Source organism: Chenopodium album, chromosome 7, assembly GCF_948465745.1.
Source record: "Chenopodium album chromosome 7, dcCheAlbu1.1, whole genome shotgun sequence".
In the NCBI taxonomy this organism is placed as follows: domain Eukaryota; kingdom Viridiplantae; phylum Streptophyta; class Magnoliopsida; order Caryophyllales; family Amaranthaceae; genus Chenopodium; species Chenopodium album.
Window position 1 is genome coordinate 66,474,914 of NC_137840.1, and position 16,890 is coordinate 66,491,803.

At 34.5% G+C, this 16,890-nt stretch overlaps 1 protein-coding gene across 1 annotated transcript; it reads right to left on the reverse strand.

The window, feature by feature from the left end:
- Window positions 1-7,515: 7,515 nt before the first annotated feature.
- LOC145639222 (heat shock cognate 70 kDa protein-like) lies at window positions 7,516-13,423 on the reverse strand. Its single transcript, XM_081690399.1, has 2 exons — window positions 12,903-13,423; window positions 7,516-9,330 (listed from the first exon to the last, which is right to left on the reverse strand). Exons 1-2 carry the CDS (start codon window positions 13,120-13,122, stop codon window positions 7,682-7,684), a joined length of 1,869 nt encoding a protein of 622 aa, XP_081546525.1. The 5' UTR covers window positions 13,123-13,423; the 3' UTR covers window positions 7,516-7,681.
- Window positions 13,424-16,890: the final 3,467 nt, after the last annotated feature.

Sequence of the window (16,890 nt, forward strand, 5' to 3'; positions counted from 1 at the left end):
CTATCAAGGTGAGCTGCCTCCGCCGAGCTGCGGCTCCTAGAACTATGGCCGCCCCGGGGGGAGATTGCGTCTTCAAGAGGCCGCTTGCCCTTATCTTTGGCACCGGCCGCCTGACTCCCGGTAGGAGGGGCTCTGCGAGGGGGCAGGTCGGACGGTTCGTTGAGAGAGATCCCCGTTCTTGGTCTGTCCGACCCGCCATATCGGAGAAAGAGTTCAGAAGGAGTGGGGGCGGACGCATCAGCGTCCGCTCGAGAAGAGGAGAGAGGCCCCTCACAGAGTAGCAACTCGGCCCCATCCATGACCGAGCTAGCATATTGGGGGAACCTCAACCCCGGAGTTTGCCCGGACGTTCCCCCCATTATAAGAGCGCCCTGAGTTCTCTAACGCTCCTCAAATGAGGAAGTCACCTCCACGGCCGAGCAGTGAGTGCCCGTGGAAGCGGTCGTAGGAGTGGTAGAAGGGGTCTCAGCATTAACCCTGTTTGGGTCATAAGGCGGCCGAGGGTTTACCAGACTTCCGTCTGGATTTCTGGCCGCGTGACGGTCGTGCGTTTGCATCGTCCGTGCCATGTTCGACTGCAGGGACAGAGAAGAATGGGTGGATGTGAGTTGGTACACACTAGAAATGGACCCACTCCATGAAGGAGACAACTCATCTCCGTCCACTCTAGACTCCTCAGTCCCAGGCGAACGGCCGGCCTCATGAGGAGAAACGGACGAAGCCGAGTGTTGAGCCAGCTTTTAAATAAACAAAGAAATAAAAAGACAAGGAAAGGAAAAACAGGCGGCCTACCTCTGTACGTGTTGAAAACTTGGAGAAACTTGAAGATTGATCGGAAAACTCAACCAATGTCACCGGAAAACTCAAATGCGCGGTGGAGCTCTTGAAGATTCAAAGGAAAAACACTTTCTCTCTCTAGAAGCTCTGACTTCTCTCTAGAAAATGTAAAGTTCCAAAGTGCCAAAATGAAGTCAAACCCCTTGTATATATAGGAAAAATCTATGGGGGTAAGATAGTAAATTCAACTTTCCCGCCCAACTTAGCTAAACGGTTACAATTTGAAAAAAGTGACCTAGAATTTGGAAGGACAAGGAGTAATTCCGTCAAAATAGACGGAAGGGACGACCTAATAAACAGCTCGTCCAAGGGAAAGCTGGCAGAACTAAGGCTCTTTCCGAAATGGCAAGACGACCGCAAAAATCGACAGCCCAGCTTCGTCCGCGCCGCTTGAATAGACAGGCGTTCGCCTTAAAAATGTCAGGCGGACAGAAAGTTGACAAAACTCTAAAACATCTGTACGCGCCAAGGCTATTAAAGGTCAGAGGAGTCGGCTTATAAGCGTACGAGCCATCCCCTCTGAGGGGCAAATGTTGAGGGTAAATATACCACGTATACGTGGACCAATCCCACAGTGACACGTGGCCCAATTATGGGGTGACACGTGTCACCACGGGAAGATGCCACGCAATCCAGAGTTCTTAAGGTCTCAGGCCAATCCCATGGTGACACGTGGCCCAACCATAGGGTGACACGTGTCACCACGGGAAGATTCTTCTAAAAATCAGCACGCCAAAAAGCCCTAACAACGTCAGGGCCCAAATCCCGAGAGATGACACTGAAAGCCGCAAAACGGCGCCCCCAGAAGGGCACGTGGCGATCGCTGATTGCGCAGCCAATCACGTCACGCAAATCACCCTAGAGAGGGGCACGAATCCCACCCCTATAAATACCCCAATCATTTATGATGAGAGGGGGATTTAGACAATTGAAAACACAGAGCATTAAATAGCTCCAACTTCTCTCTACTTTCTCTCTCTAGCCCTTTTTCCGTTCTGATCACTGACTTGATCGTCGGAGGCGAATATTCCGTTGATCGGAATATTCGTTGTTTTGCAGGTAGGACCGACTCATTACCAGCAGAGCGTGACCAGTATCCCAGGAAATCCAAAAAATACCCGAAACAACACGTAACCTAACCTAGTTTTTTTTTTTTTTTTTTTTTTTTTTTTTTTTAGGAAATTGGTAATTTGTGCATGTGTAATTTATTCAAATTTATTTTTCATCAAACAAGTGGAAATAAGGCGAACAAACTAACCAAAGGCTTAGGGTCTGTTCTCTTATGTTGAAATTAAGTTCAGTTCAGTTCAGCTCAGCTCAGTTCAGTTTAGTTCAGTTCAGTTCAGCTCCTAATTTCCTTCTCTTATAAAATATTCATTTCACTTCAGTTCAGCTCAGTTCAATTCAGCTGATTTCAGTCAATGTGAACAGGCCCTTAATGTTTACCCATATTTTTAAATAAATCGAGTGTACAACAAATATTTTTAATGATTCATTATATGGGCATCCTTAATTTATCTATAAAATAATCATGTAACTTGTAACGCACATTACTAACCTAGTTAATTACTTAATCATAAGGTAAAATAAAGGGATAAATGGTTTATATTGTGGAGTAAGCATGTTGTAGGAGAAATAAGATAAAAAAAAAAAAAAAAAAAAAAAAGGCATGAGTGGGACAATGAGAGGAGAGATAATAATAACATTAGAATGTATATTTTTGTCATATTATAGGAAAATTTGCAAATTGCAGCCATTTAAAGTTTGTATTTTGCAAATTGCAGCCATTTAATTTTTTTTTTTTTGCAAATTGCAGCCCAAAAGTTCGTATAAATTGTAAATTGCAACCCGATTCAATTTTATCATCGGTTTACATGTTGAAAAATCTTCGATTAAGGTTTTAGGGGTCATTTTAGCCCTCAGGGGCCCGTATTGAGCTCGAAATTAGCAAAAAAAATAACGTAAGTGTCTCATATTTACAGTTTCCCACAAATCGATACATTTTTGTTACGCAAAACGAGATACTTGCGTTATTTTTTTGCTAATTCCGAGCTCAATTTGGATCCCTAAGGGTTAAAATGGCCCCTAAAACCTTATTCGAAGATTTTCAACTTGTAAACCTATGAAAAAGTTGAATCGGGCTGTAATTTACAATTTATATGAACTTTAGGGCCGCAATTTGCAATTTTATTTTTAAATGACTGCAATTTGCAAAATACGAACTTTAAATGGCTGCAATTTGCAAATTTTCCCATATTATACTCTAAAAGTTCATTGACCTAAATACCTATTTACCTTCTTAAAATGAGAGCATACCAAAATGGAAATGTTACTTTTAAATTTTTGAGGAAGTATAACGCAATATATATACTACGGAGTATAAATTTGTTCTAAAGGATAAATTCATTTTAAAAATATATAATTTTACTTGATTAAAAAATGATGATTCATAGTTCAATCAAACGAATAGAATAAAGTATAAAAATTAGTGTGTACTACTCCGTATCATTTATTCAAGATTAAAATGTGTTATGTTTCCTTAAATTTCACTTATTTGAATTTATCTAAATTTTATTATAAAATGATATAGTACTTTGTTTTTGGGTAACCCTTATACACATGATTAATTGTCAAAATGTAGAAACAACAAACATCATCATATCATAAACTTATGTTTCTAAAATACAAAGTACATTTTATATATCATTCGATATCTTCACCAAAAAAAATATATATATATATATCATTCGATATATAAATTAATAATATCCTAGTAGATTTAAAATATAAAGAAGGAAAAGGAATTATGCCCTTATAAGTTACAGATTATTATTTATATTAACGGACCAAAAGTTCGTTTATCCAAAATTAGATCAATACACTAGTAGAAAAATACAAAAAGGCATCCCCATAAAGGCACCGATTCAGGCCAAATCGGTGTCATAAACTGGCCTAAAATTGGGCGCAATTTTATACAAATAGAAAAGGCACCGGTTCAGCCCAAACCGGTGCCAAAAATAAAAAGGGCACCGGTTTGAATCAATGCCAATTGAACCGGTGCCATATTTAAAAAAAAAAAAAAAAAAAAAAAAAAAAAAAAAAAAAAACGCGCCCTATACTTTCTTTCTTCTTCCTTCTCTCTTTCATTCATTGTTTCATTCATTCGAGCCCTATTCCCTTAGCTTATTGCACTCTCGTTCTCCATTTTCCCACCACCATTATCGCTGCCACCGTCGCCAGCCACCAGCCCCACCCTTCTCTTTCTCCCCTAACCGGGTTTTCCCCCATGTTCCTTCTCTTTCTGTGTTTTATTTCAAGAGGGTTGTGAAGGTGTAGAAGCTAAGCCGCGCCACCACCTGCTCGCCGCACCGCAGTGCTTCTGCTGCCCTATGGTCGCCGCACCGTGCCCTCCTCCACCACCTGCTTCTGCCCTCCTCCACCACCGAGTTAATTTCCTCACTATTTCAAGGTTTTTCCTTTTTTTTTTTTAATTTTACAATTATTTTCTAATTATGTACTTATATTATTGTGTTTTGCATGCTGAACCATTGTTTGCAAATTAAAATTTAGGTTTGAATATAATTATACTCTAATTTTTCTCAATTTTAGGTTGTTTTATTGGGAATTAATGAAAATATTAGTGATTTTTCTCAATTAGTTGGATTTTATTATGTTTTAATGGTTAATTTAATGTGTTTTGGTGGATAATTTTGAAATAATTATAGAATATATATTAACCTTGGTACTTAAATAGGTGAAATTTGGTATGTTACTTGGTTAATTTGAAGTTGTTTTGATGGATTATTTTGAATAAGTTAGAGATTAGTGAACTTTGTTATTAAATTAGTTGAATTTTGGAATGTTTAAATGGTTAATATTAAGTTGTTTTGATGGGTATATTTGAATAAATTTGAGATTAGTAACCTTGCTTGTTACTAAAGTAGATGAATTTTGGAATGGGTGAATGGTTACTTTTAAGTTGTTTTGATGAGTAATTTTGAAAAAAATTAGATATTAGTAACCTTGTTAGTTTAGCAATTTTGAATAAATTAGATGAATTAAAGTAGTGAATACATTGTTTAGCAATTGTTAGTTCGATGAATGATGTGTTTTAGCTTATAAATAAATTAGTGAATTGACATGTTATGAGAAAGAAATAGTACATACCTTATATTTAACCTAATTTTTGTTTATTGTTTTTTTTTTTTTTAATAGATTTGTGAATTGAAGCACGAGTTTAGCTTGAGGACTACATATTGAGCTCAAGTGGGTACTTGCTATATTGGTATGACTTTTAAACTTTACTTAGCTATATTTCTTTCTATTTATCCATTTAATAAAAGTTTATTCGATCATGAAATTGCAAATTGTGTATTGTTTAATTGCAAATAAATACAACAATATATAGAATACTTGCATCATCATATGCCTAGATACCTGTTCAAGGCTTTCTCATTAGGAGAAAGTCTTGAATAGTCCCCGGTTTGGACTGTTCTTGAATGTATACTCTCACTTAGGTGGTGAATGTATGTTTTCTTTTCGATTTTAAGGAACATCTTGGCTTATCATTTCCTCACTATGTTATCTGGGTATATATGTGGGTAATTAATTATCTACATCGTGTACTTGGAGAACTAGGGGGAAATGCTCCCGGATTTTCCTTAAAATTGGAAAGTTGACATACATTCACTAGTGAGAGTAGACATTCAAGGATGGGTTAGGTTGGAGTGATAAGGACCCTTTGGAAACATGCATTTTTTCACTATATGAATGGTATATTCACGTTTTGTACTTGAATTTGATTTACATAAAATATGTAGCAATTACACATTATTCATTATATGTTGCTATATATGTTTAGAGACAATTTACTAAATGGAGAAGGATCGTGGTTGGATGTATGGTAAACGCGATACATTGGAATTTTGGAATGGGGTTCAAGAGTTTTGCGAGAGGGCTTTAGCTTATCAACGCAAACTGGGTGGCAAAGGCCTTTATTGTCCTTGTGTTGATTGTAATAATGTGAATGTGGTCTATAGTGTTGAAATCATTAGAGATCATGTATTATGTCGTGGGTTTAGGCATTTATACCATGTGTGGATTTGGCACGGAGAAAGTGGAGAGTACAGTGGGGATCTTGATCGGAATGATGTGCGTGTTAGAAGCAATGAGATTCATGTGGACGAGGAATACGAAAATGATGACTATATTGTTGATAATGGTGAGGATGGAGCCGATGATGATCAGGCGGATGAGATCGAGGATGAACAAGTGAATGAGATGTTGCATGGTGTTGAAGGTGGAGTGTTTGAGTTATTATCGAAGGCTTCCAAAAAGCCTTTGTATCCCGGGTGCAAAAAATTCTCCAAACTATCGGCCGTGCTAACACTTTTCAACATCTGTATTTAACCACTATTAAGTTGTCTGAACCAAATTTACCCCTAAATTAAATAAAAATTATCTCTAAATTCAACAACTAAAAGTAATTTTATTAGTTTCATAAAGCTTATTCCACTATCAATATATATTAAAATTATATTCGATTAAAATTACCCAAAAATAGTTTATTGTTACCTCAAATGAAGTAAAATTACCTTAATATAGTTCGATGTATAACAATATACTTATAAAACGGTGTACGCAAAAAGTTTTTGTTATATTTGTCACCTAATTAAATTTGTTATAGTTCATAATGCAAAATTTGATACTCTAGGGCTTGTTTGGTATAATTTTTGGTTTTTAGTTTCCTGTTTTTTTTAAAACTAAAAACTAAAAACAGGAAACAAGAAAAAGGTGTTTCCCCTTTTTTGTTGTCAGTTTTCAAAATTATTATGATTTTAAATTTTAATAATTTTAAATAATTTTTTATTCATTATGTGACATATATCATATATTTTTATACAAGAAAAAACCAAAAAACAGAAAACCACAACAATGCCAAACGAACCCCTATTCAATCATTTTTCCTATTCCCACTTTGATTTTTGTCTTATGAAATCCAATTGGAATAGTATAAAAATACATGTAAAGTTCTCAAACCAATATGAATATATGATGATTATTATACGACCAAGTAAAGCTGGAATTGGCCTAGTAGTAAGGTTTGTCACCTCAAAATCAATATGTTGTGGGATCAAGCTCCACTAAAGGCAATTTGGTGTGAGGATTACCCCCCCCCCCTCCCCCTCCTAAATTGGCTAGTCTGCTAATTCGAGTTGGGTTGACGTGTGAGATGTTCTGGTTTAGTAGGGTCTTTCTCTTTATTGGCTTACCACCTTTATTCTTACCTTTTTTAAAAAAAAATGATTATTAGGTAACACCACTTGATAATCTATATGACAACCTCATTACTTAATTAGTAGTTGTCTACTTGTCTTATATGTTACTCCCTCTGTCCCTAATTGTTTGCTCCACTTTCCTTTTTAGGGTGTCCCCAAAAAATTGCCCCATATCATTTTTGGCATGTTTTCCCACTTGCACTCTCTCTATCTCTCTCCTCGTTGATATTTGTGTCAACCCATGTGCACTATTTTTTGCACAAAGCCTTAATAAAGTGAATTTATGGTTTGGGGCAAACAATTGGGGACGGAGGGAGTAACTGATTATTGACCACATCTAATAAGAATTTGTGAAACGCTAAACAAAAGATATAAAATACACGCAAATTGAACTAGTGCATCATGAAACATACAGCTAATCAATCAAGAAATAAAACACACACATCTGAAACTAAAAAAAAAAAAAAAACAGATTGAAATTTAAGGTACACTGGCTTATTTAATTTGGTGGTACAACGATCTAATATCTTAAACATCCTTGGCATCAATACTCCATCAAGACTTCATTACAGCATAGCAGTAAAAGGATCCACAGTGTGCTTCAACACTTTCAGCCTGACCTCAAATTCGCGAGCATTACAGAGAGTTGAATTCAGATCTAGGCTGTCTAGCCATTGTATGGTGTTGTCAATGGCAGTTTTAGCTTTCACCAACTTCTTTTTGTTCTTGTTGAATTTTCTAAGAGTTTCTTGGTTTTGCTCAGCATATTCTTGCAATGCAAGCTTGGATTTCATAGCTTTTTTGTACTCCATATCCTCTGCCTTGCACTTCTCAGCTTCCTTGATCATTTGCTCAATCTCAGCACTTGATAGCCTACTCCTTACATCCGTGATGATGATTTGGTTTTTTTTGTCACTGGCTTCATGATACGCTGTCACTGTCAAAATCCCGTTACTATCGATTTCAAAACTAACTTTGAGCTTATGTTCACCTTTAGGCGCTGGAGGAATCCCACACAGTTCAAATTTGCCTAAGAAATTGTTTTCCTTAGCAATTTCTTTCTCACCTTCGTATATTGAAAATGTCACAGATTCTTGGTTGTCTTCAGCTGTTACGAGTTTATCATTAAACTTCTTCACAGGGATGGTAGTATTTTTTGGGATAACAACCCTCATTTCCTCAGTATAAAGCTGGATTCCAAGCGACAAAGGAATAACATCTACAAGCGCGAAATCCTTAATGTTACCTGTATCACTCAACTTTGCGGCTTGAATTGCAGCACCATATGCAATTGCTTCATCTGGGTTGATACTTTTGCAAAGATCTTTCCCATTAAAGAAGTCTTTTAACAATTCTTGAATCTTGACGATTCTAGATGATCCGCCAACAAGGACTACGTCATCAACATCATCCTTTTTCATGTTGGCATCCTTTAAACACTCGTTAACAAGATCGATACATTTCTTAAACAAATCCTGGTTTAAATATTCGAATCTGGCACGAGTGATTTTTTCAGAGAAATCAATACGGTCAAAAAGACATTCTAAATAAATATCAGTCTCAATTGCTGCTGAGAGAGTCCTTTTTGCTACCTCACAAGCATTTCTCAACCTCTTAACAGCTCTAGGGGTATTACTTATGTCCTTGTTGTTCTTCACCTTAATTTCGGCCACAAAATACTGAACCATCCGATTGTTAAAATCCTCACCACCGAGGTGGGGGTCACCACTTACTGCTTTCACTTCAAATGAGCGTTTGCCAATTTTAACCAAAGATACATCACAAGTACCTCCACCAAGATCAAAAACCAATACATTCTTCGCAACCTTATTTGTACCTGTGACCATCTGATTGTCAAGACCATAGGCAATTGCTGCAGCTGTTGGTTCATTGATAATGCGAATGACATCAAGCCCTGCAATGGTGCCAGCATCTTTAGTTGCCTGACGTTGGGAATCATTGAAGTAGGCAGGGACTGTGACAACAGCTTTTTTCACTTCTGAGCCAAGGTAGGCTTCTGCAGTTTCTTTCATCTTAGAGAGGATCATTGAGGATATCTGTTCCGCGGAGAATTGCTTCTGTTGATTCCTGTAAGTGACCGCGATCATAGGTTTGTTGTTGTGTACGGGAGATTCAATAACCTTAAATGGCCAGAAATTTTTGTCACTTTCTATGGATTTGTCATCAAATCTCCTCCCAATTAACCTCTTTGCATCTGTGATCATTTAACATGAATAGCCGGACAATACAAGTAGATAATTAAATAAGAAATCAAAAGAAGGTGGTAAATAATGATCAAAGGAATAATAATAATATATAAGCATTTCACATTATTATAGGAGTATAAACTTGTATGACCATAATAACACATCATGACATCAAATAAATAGAAATCCATTTATCTTCCAACTATTCATTTGTTTTTCTTATTTAATACTGGTACTCTACTTAGTATATATTCGTAGTATTCCCTTTTTACTCTTTTCATTTTTTAATACTTCTTCCGTTTTTTTAATATTGCACCACTTTCCTTTTAAGAAAGTTTCACATTTATTGTACCATATCCATTTTAGGAAAGGAAATTTATGTGTTCACACTATAAATACCTAATACACCCTTGCTTTTCAACCCTTACTTTTATTTTGTGCATACAATCACATGGGCAACTTGGTATTTCTACCTTTTTCTCTCATCCTTTTTTCCACACCAAAAAATTTGTGTCAAACCCTTATGGTGCAATAATAAAAGAACGGAGGAAGTATTTCATTACTCCAAGGGCGGAGTTTTAGGAGAAATTGGAGAAAATAATAAAATATGGAGGTAGTGGGATTGGTGGAAGAATAAAAAATCATTAAAAACAAAAGGAGTTGAGAGAATTGGAGGAGAGAGGATATGAAATTATAAAATATGATCTATGTTGGGTTCACTGGGTAAGAGACTTGAATTAAATATTATAAAAGTTTTCCAAATAAGGAATTGAGTAAATGTTTAAAAATGGCCGAAAAAATAAAGTAGACCAAGTATTTAAAAACGGAAGGAGTAACATGTACAGGTATTTTTTTTCCCTTAAAAATGTCGTGTTTATTTATATTTTTATTTCATACACACTCTCTTACCTTTACATCTCGTTTCTTTTTACCTTTTTCAATTCTCACTAATAGATTATAAAACATATTCATGGGCCTCAACGATCAAGGAATATGTTTTATACTCTAACACTCCCCCTCACATGAAAGGTCATTTGGACTTGAAATGTGGATGCAATACAGTCCTCACCCATACCTAGCGCAAATTAATTCCACTTTAAAGGAGGGGTGGATGATATTCGAACCCGTAATCTCTATGATACCATCATAGCCATCTAAAGATCTAGACGAAAATAGCCGCAAAACCTCACATGATCATTAATGATTAGAATACATTTTCCATAGAATCTCAATCTCAATCTTCTCCTCCCTTTTACATGAGTTTATACTAGGGGTGAGCGTAGCAGGGTACCCTGTAAAAATATTAGAATCCGGAACCGGAACCTGTTGCAACAGGTTCCTAAAAATAGGAACCGGAACCGGAACCTGAACCTGAACCTGTTGCAACAGGTTCCTAAGAATTGAGAACCGGAACCGGAACCTGCAGGTTCCGGTTCCTAACCAGGGTACCCTGTCTGTCAAAGTAAGTTTAATAGTTACTTGATAAATTGTGACAAATTTATTTTTTTTTAAATAGATGATCACAATAAAAGCTTACAACTTTAGTATAGTACTTCAAATATAACAAACCAACACTAATTGTCTAGAATTTTTAATACCATATAGGTTCCGGTTTCATGTACCCTATAGGGAACCTGTACTAACAAGGTACCCTACAGGTTCTAGATCCAAAATTTTATTACCCGGAACCGGAACCTGTTGCAACAGGTTCCTAATTTTATTACCCGGAACCGGAACCTGATCAACAGGTTTGGGACATGCGGTTCCGAACAAGTTCCGGTTCCATATCAGGGTACCCTGAATTTTTGCTCACCCCTAGTTTATACTACTCTATATGATTCTTTCTAAATATACTTATAATTTTACTAGAGGTGATCAACATTGGCCCGGTCTGCTAGCCCAGCCCGATCCGGCTTGAAAATAGGGCGGGTTTGGGCAAGCATAAAAACGCATTTTTAGTTAAAAAGCTCGAACCCGGCCTGAAAAAGCCCGTTTTAGCCCGACAAGCCCGGTACTTTTTACGGGTTTGAGCACGAGAAATTGTGTTAAGGCCCCAGTCCAGCCCGATTTTTATTACCTCTAAATTTTACACTTTTCAGTTTCCATGCATGTTTATTACAACACTTATACAAACACTTTCATTTGGTTTTGCATATTTAAAAGAAAATTTTGGTTTTAATAATCCCAACTTTTAATCATTTTGATCATTTTTAAATAATCCCAACCACTTTCGTAATTTCCTTCATTTAATTATTTCTAAACTTTTAATCAATTTTGATCGGTTTTTTTTTTTTTTTTAATCCCAACTTTTATTTAAAACTAAATAATCCCAACCACTTTCATAACTTCCTTTTAATTATTTGTAAACTTTCGATCAATTTTAATTTTTTTTTTTTTTTTAATAATTCTAACTTTTAATCATTTTTAAATAATCCCAACCACTTTCATAACTTACTTCTTTTAATCATGGGTAATATTATATGTAGCCCTAAAAGCTATATATAAGCATTAAATATACTCTTGGAAATTGTATAAATAGAAATTCATGACAAAAACACGCGTAAATCAGTTCTATTAGTGTTTATATTTCGATGATTTCTTAACTTTTTATGATTTTCAAGTGTAAATTTAATGCTTATATGTAGCCCTAAGGGCTATGTATAACATTTTCCTTTAATCATTTCTAACCTTTTAATCAATTTTAATCGATTTTCTTTAAATAATCCCAATTTTTAATCATTTCTAAATGATAAAGTATAAAGCATATTCCTGTTGAGCTGGTCCTCTAACACTAAATGATTCCAACCACTTTCATAACTCCCCTCCTTGAAATCGGCCACCTACTCCCCCGTCACGATCGTGAATCGGCCACCTTAACTTCCCACCCTTCACTGGCCCATCCACCTCCTATCCTCCCTTGAAATTTTTAAAACCCCAACCATGAAACCCTTCCCCCCAACCCCCAAATTGGGGCGGGTTTTGTAATACCCATTACAAAATCATTTAGTATATACAAGTAATTATTTTGATTTTTGTTTAAATTCTTAATCTTGTATTGCAAAATTATTAACCTAGTACGTATTACAATAATAATAATTGTAGGTTGTATGACTTTTGTTTTTGAGATGATAATAATAATAATAATAATAATAATAATAATAATAATAATAATAATTAACTAGAAAGAAACTTATAGATTAGACTAAGAAAGTGCTTAAACTTATAGCGGGACAAGTATGGGGCGCGTTGCAGGGCTATTGGCTATGGTTTTCTTCCTTTCTCCTTTTCTTCGTTGGGGGAATTAGAGAAGGATGCTATTGCGTTGCTGAAGCGGGTTCAGGCGTTCGCTAAGACTCAGGATATTGGTGCTCGTGCAGCTGCTCACATTTTCAGCAGGATCGGGTTCGCTATAGCTAGAGGGGTGGGGGCCCAGATTGTATCTCGGCTCCCTACCAATTTCTTGTAAATTGTTTGACTCTGTACGTTTTGTTTTTTTATAATAATAATAATAATAATAATAATAATAATAATAATAATTAACTAGAAAGAAACTTATAGATTAGACTAAGAAAGTGCTTACCAAAAATGGTGTTGGTAGGATCTTGTATAGCCTGGTTAGCAGCAGCCTCCCCAACAAGGACTTGGTTTTTAGTGAAGGCAACACAAGACGGTGTCGTTCTATTCCCCTGATCATTAGTTATGATCTCAACACGACCATGCTTCCATATTCCCACACAAGAGTATGTAGTTCCGAGATCGATTCCTATTGCCGGACATTTTTCTTTTCCTTTCCCCTCCATTTTCTTATTTCAGATCACCTTTTTTTTTTTTTTTTTTTTTTTTTTTTTTTTTTTTTTTATTGGTCTTAAGCTCTTGATTATTACAAGCAATAACAAATGCAAGTGAAATACAAATAGCTAATTAAAGAGATACAAGTTGAAAAAGTTTTGTATTGGAAAATGCTATTTATATTGCTTAAGCCTATAGTAATATGGAGTACTTCGTATAATATAACTCTGACATCCGACAACTGCGGATCTAATAAAATTATTTAACAAGGTTAAAATACATTTCATAAATTTTAATGGGTCAAGTTGGTAATTCTATGGGTAAAAACTCAATTTTATAACAAAAATAATTTATTTTATAGGAAAATAATTTTTTTTTTTGTTGTTCAAGTAGGTCACCTGACCCCACTTGCTTGTACATACATCCGCCACTGACGACCGACTAACATAGCAGGACCACAAGAAACTCAGAAGAAGCAAAATAACTATGAAAAAATATTCCCTTCACCCCCATCGTATTGTCACTTTTGCCATTTGGGTGCCCCTAAATGTTTGTCATATTTCACATTTTCATAATTATTAAGATACATAAGAAGACCCTTATATTCTCATTTTTTTTGTTCTTATTAAGTCCTCTCTCTGTTTTACCCTAACATTTGCCATAAAAATTGTGTCAACTTTTGACTAATTTAATGTTTTATACTCTTGAATCTATCGACTTATCTTTCCCATGTACTTTAATTATCTTTTTTATTGGAAATTTTACTTTCTCATGTAATTTCATTACTTCACATTCTCACCTTAATTCCCATAATTTTTCTTTAAAAGTGACAAACTGAAGGGACAGAGGGAATATAAAAACAAATTTCACCATATCGATCTTACCTTGATTCCGGTCAAGTTTTCGGCTATAAGGCTCTTAGACCATCTCCAATGGTGAGACTTTAGTTTGAGTATTGAAATACAAAATGAGTTTTTTTAACCTCCAATGGTGATACCATATCCATTTCTCAATTTAGCAACTCTTGTGAGATCTAATTTCTTAACGGTGAGACTCTCTAAGGTATACAAATGTCACTTTCAATTTATGCTCCACCAAATCCATTTATTTTTTAATATCAAATATTGTAAGATTAAAAAACAAAAATAAAAAGGTAAACGGTAAAGCTTAAATAAATTACTAAATATATTAGAATATTGACAAGGGCCCACATTTTTTGTCAAATGAGACTCAAAGTTGAGTATCTAAACTTAGCAACTTTCTTTTAGAGTTGCTAAGTTTGATACCAACTTATTGGTATACATTGTAAAAAATATTCTTTCTCTCTCTTAAAAATACTTACTTGAGTCTCACTCTCACCATTAGAGATGGCTTTATAAAGGTTATGTTGACTATTCAAAGGCTTATATCCTCATTTGGTATTCAATGAAAATATTCCCCTTGGTTTATACTTGTATACTTTAGTGGTATTCTTCCTCTGTTTTTAAATACTTACTCCATTTTTTCATGAACGAAATTTTAGAAAAAATTGAAAAAACTAATCAAATACGAAGGTAGTGGGATAGGTAAAAGAATAAAAGTAGTTGAGAGAATGTAAGGAGAAAGAATATAAAATTAATAAAATATGATTTATGTTGGTTCCATTAGTTGAAGGAAATGAATTGTTGAGAGAAATGAGTTAAATATTATAAAAATGTTCCAAAATTAGGAAATGGAACAAATATTTAAAAATAATCGAAAATAAAAAGTGAAACAAGTATTTAAAAACGAAAGGAGTTATACAACTCCATAATGCATAAAAAAAAATAAAAAAAAATAAAACTCCTTATTTTAATTTAATTAAAGAAGACGACCATGAAACGAAGACGACCATGACGACCCCATAAGACTAATTAAAGTAGTACGGAGTAAAATACAGTCGTTGGCTCACTTTGTTATTAAATGTTGTTGACAGATAAGAAACAGTAAGAAAATAATAGGCAGAAAGTGGATAACAACGCCAATAGGATTATAGGAACATGGGAGAATCTAATTAGAAAAAAAAGCCGGTTTGTCTATTAAGATAGAAGTCGACAACTCGACAGACACCTTAATTGACCTTTTAAATTGAAGCAAATCCATATCCATACACGTACGATTATTGTATGTATTCCCTACATACAACACCATTAGAAATTTGACACATCACCAAAAAAAGGAAGAAAACTAGAAGTCAAATATAAATTGAATTCAAATGGAATTTGGACCCATAATTCTAGCCAATAAAAACATGACAAATTAAGGTTGTATGTAGGGACTATATACAACGATTGTATGTGTAGCCTTTACTTCCATATCCGGGTTAATTTTATCATTGTTTTTCTTATGTTTTCGTAATTTAGAAATTCAAAATGTTATTTCTATTTCTGTTTTTATTTTTGGATAATATATCAAGTCTATTATACCCTCATCTTTTTAACTTTATTCATTATATTTCTTAATTTACCCTTGAATCTTGCACATGTTTTGTGCCTTTTTCCACTTTCTCTCTCTAACTTTTGTTTATATTGTACTTTTCACTTTTATTAATGTAGTTCATCAACTTTCTTAACTGCCGTAAAAAAAATACAAATAAGAACTATATAATTATTAGCATGAACATAGCCAGAACATTGTCAAAGTACAAAAAGTATGAAAGAGAGAGTCAGTGAATACGTGTTTTAAAAAATACTCGTAGAATTAAAACAAATTTGTAAATAACTTTCGAAAAAAAAAATTAAATAAAATACTCCTTCCGTTTCTTATTTCTTGCAATATTTGTTATTTTGGGGTAGTTCACATTTCTTGCAACAAGTTTTTTATTTTCTTTTTTTAATAAGTTTTTTAAGGCAAAATTGTCATTTTGCCCTCTTTTTTTTTTTTTTTTTTTTTTTTATTAAAGGGTAGATTTACTCAAACCTAAAATTAACTACTCTACTAATTTTGCATCAACGATTAATCCTTCTCGTAAAAAATCATCAAACCCTAACTTTCCCCTCTGTATTTATTTATTCATCACATTGTCATCTTCTCAACTACTGCATTCATTGTCATCTCTCCACCTACCTACATTACATCCATGGCTACTCCTCTATCTCATCTTCCTTTAAAATTGAATCTCCACCTTTGTCTCTCATTTGGAACCCTAATTCTTCTTCAGTTCGCTCATTTCTCATACCCTCCCATTCTACTTCTCTTTTCGTTTTCGAAATTTCCAAATCTTCGCTAAATTCATCACCAAAATGAGTTCCTCTAAGTCAGACAACTCATCCCTCTTTTGCTATGAGAATCTGCCTAAAGAAGAACCTATTGATGTTCTTCCTCATAATCCTAATATATAAACTATTTCTCATTCCAATTTGGACAATGGCAGATCTAAGAATTTTATCTTATAGGTTCAAAGTTTCAAACTCGGGATAATTTAATATATATTAAGATATATAATAAAATCAAATACCTTTGCCGAAATCCCTACTACAACAAATAATTTGGGATTGTAATTTATGCAATTATCAAAAAAATTATGTAAATTACTAAGGTAATTTAGAACGTATTACTTCTAATTGAATTTGTGAATTAAAGAAACAAGAAGAAAATGTTGGACAAAGAAATTGAACCCTTGACCATAGAGAATACTTATGAGCTAATGCGTATGGTGCACCATGTGCATGGTGCACCCGGAAAGAACATTACGTATATTTAAAAGAACATGGGTGAGAAAAAAAATTATACACATTTATGAAGAACGCGAAAATAATATT

What these genes read in the sequence shown, in the direction of transcription:
- LOC145639222 (XM_081690399.1), bottom strand. Translation starts at nt 13,122, where the DNA reads ATGGAGGGGAAAGGAAAAGAAAAATGTCCGGCAATAGGAATCGATCTC. An exon ending in TCCTACCAACACCATTTTTG is followed by an intron (nt 9,331 to 12,902) that starts GTAAGCACTTTC and finishes AAATGATCACAG; the next exon opens with ATGCAAAGAGGTTAATTGGG.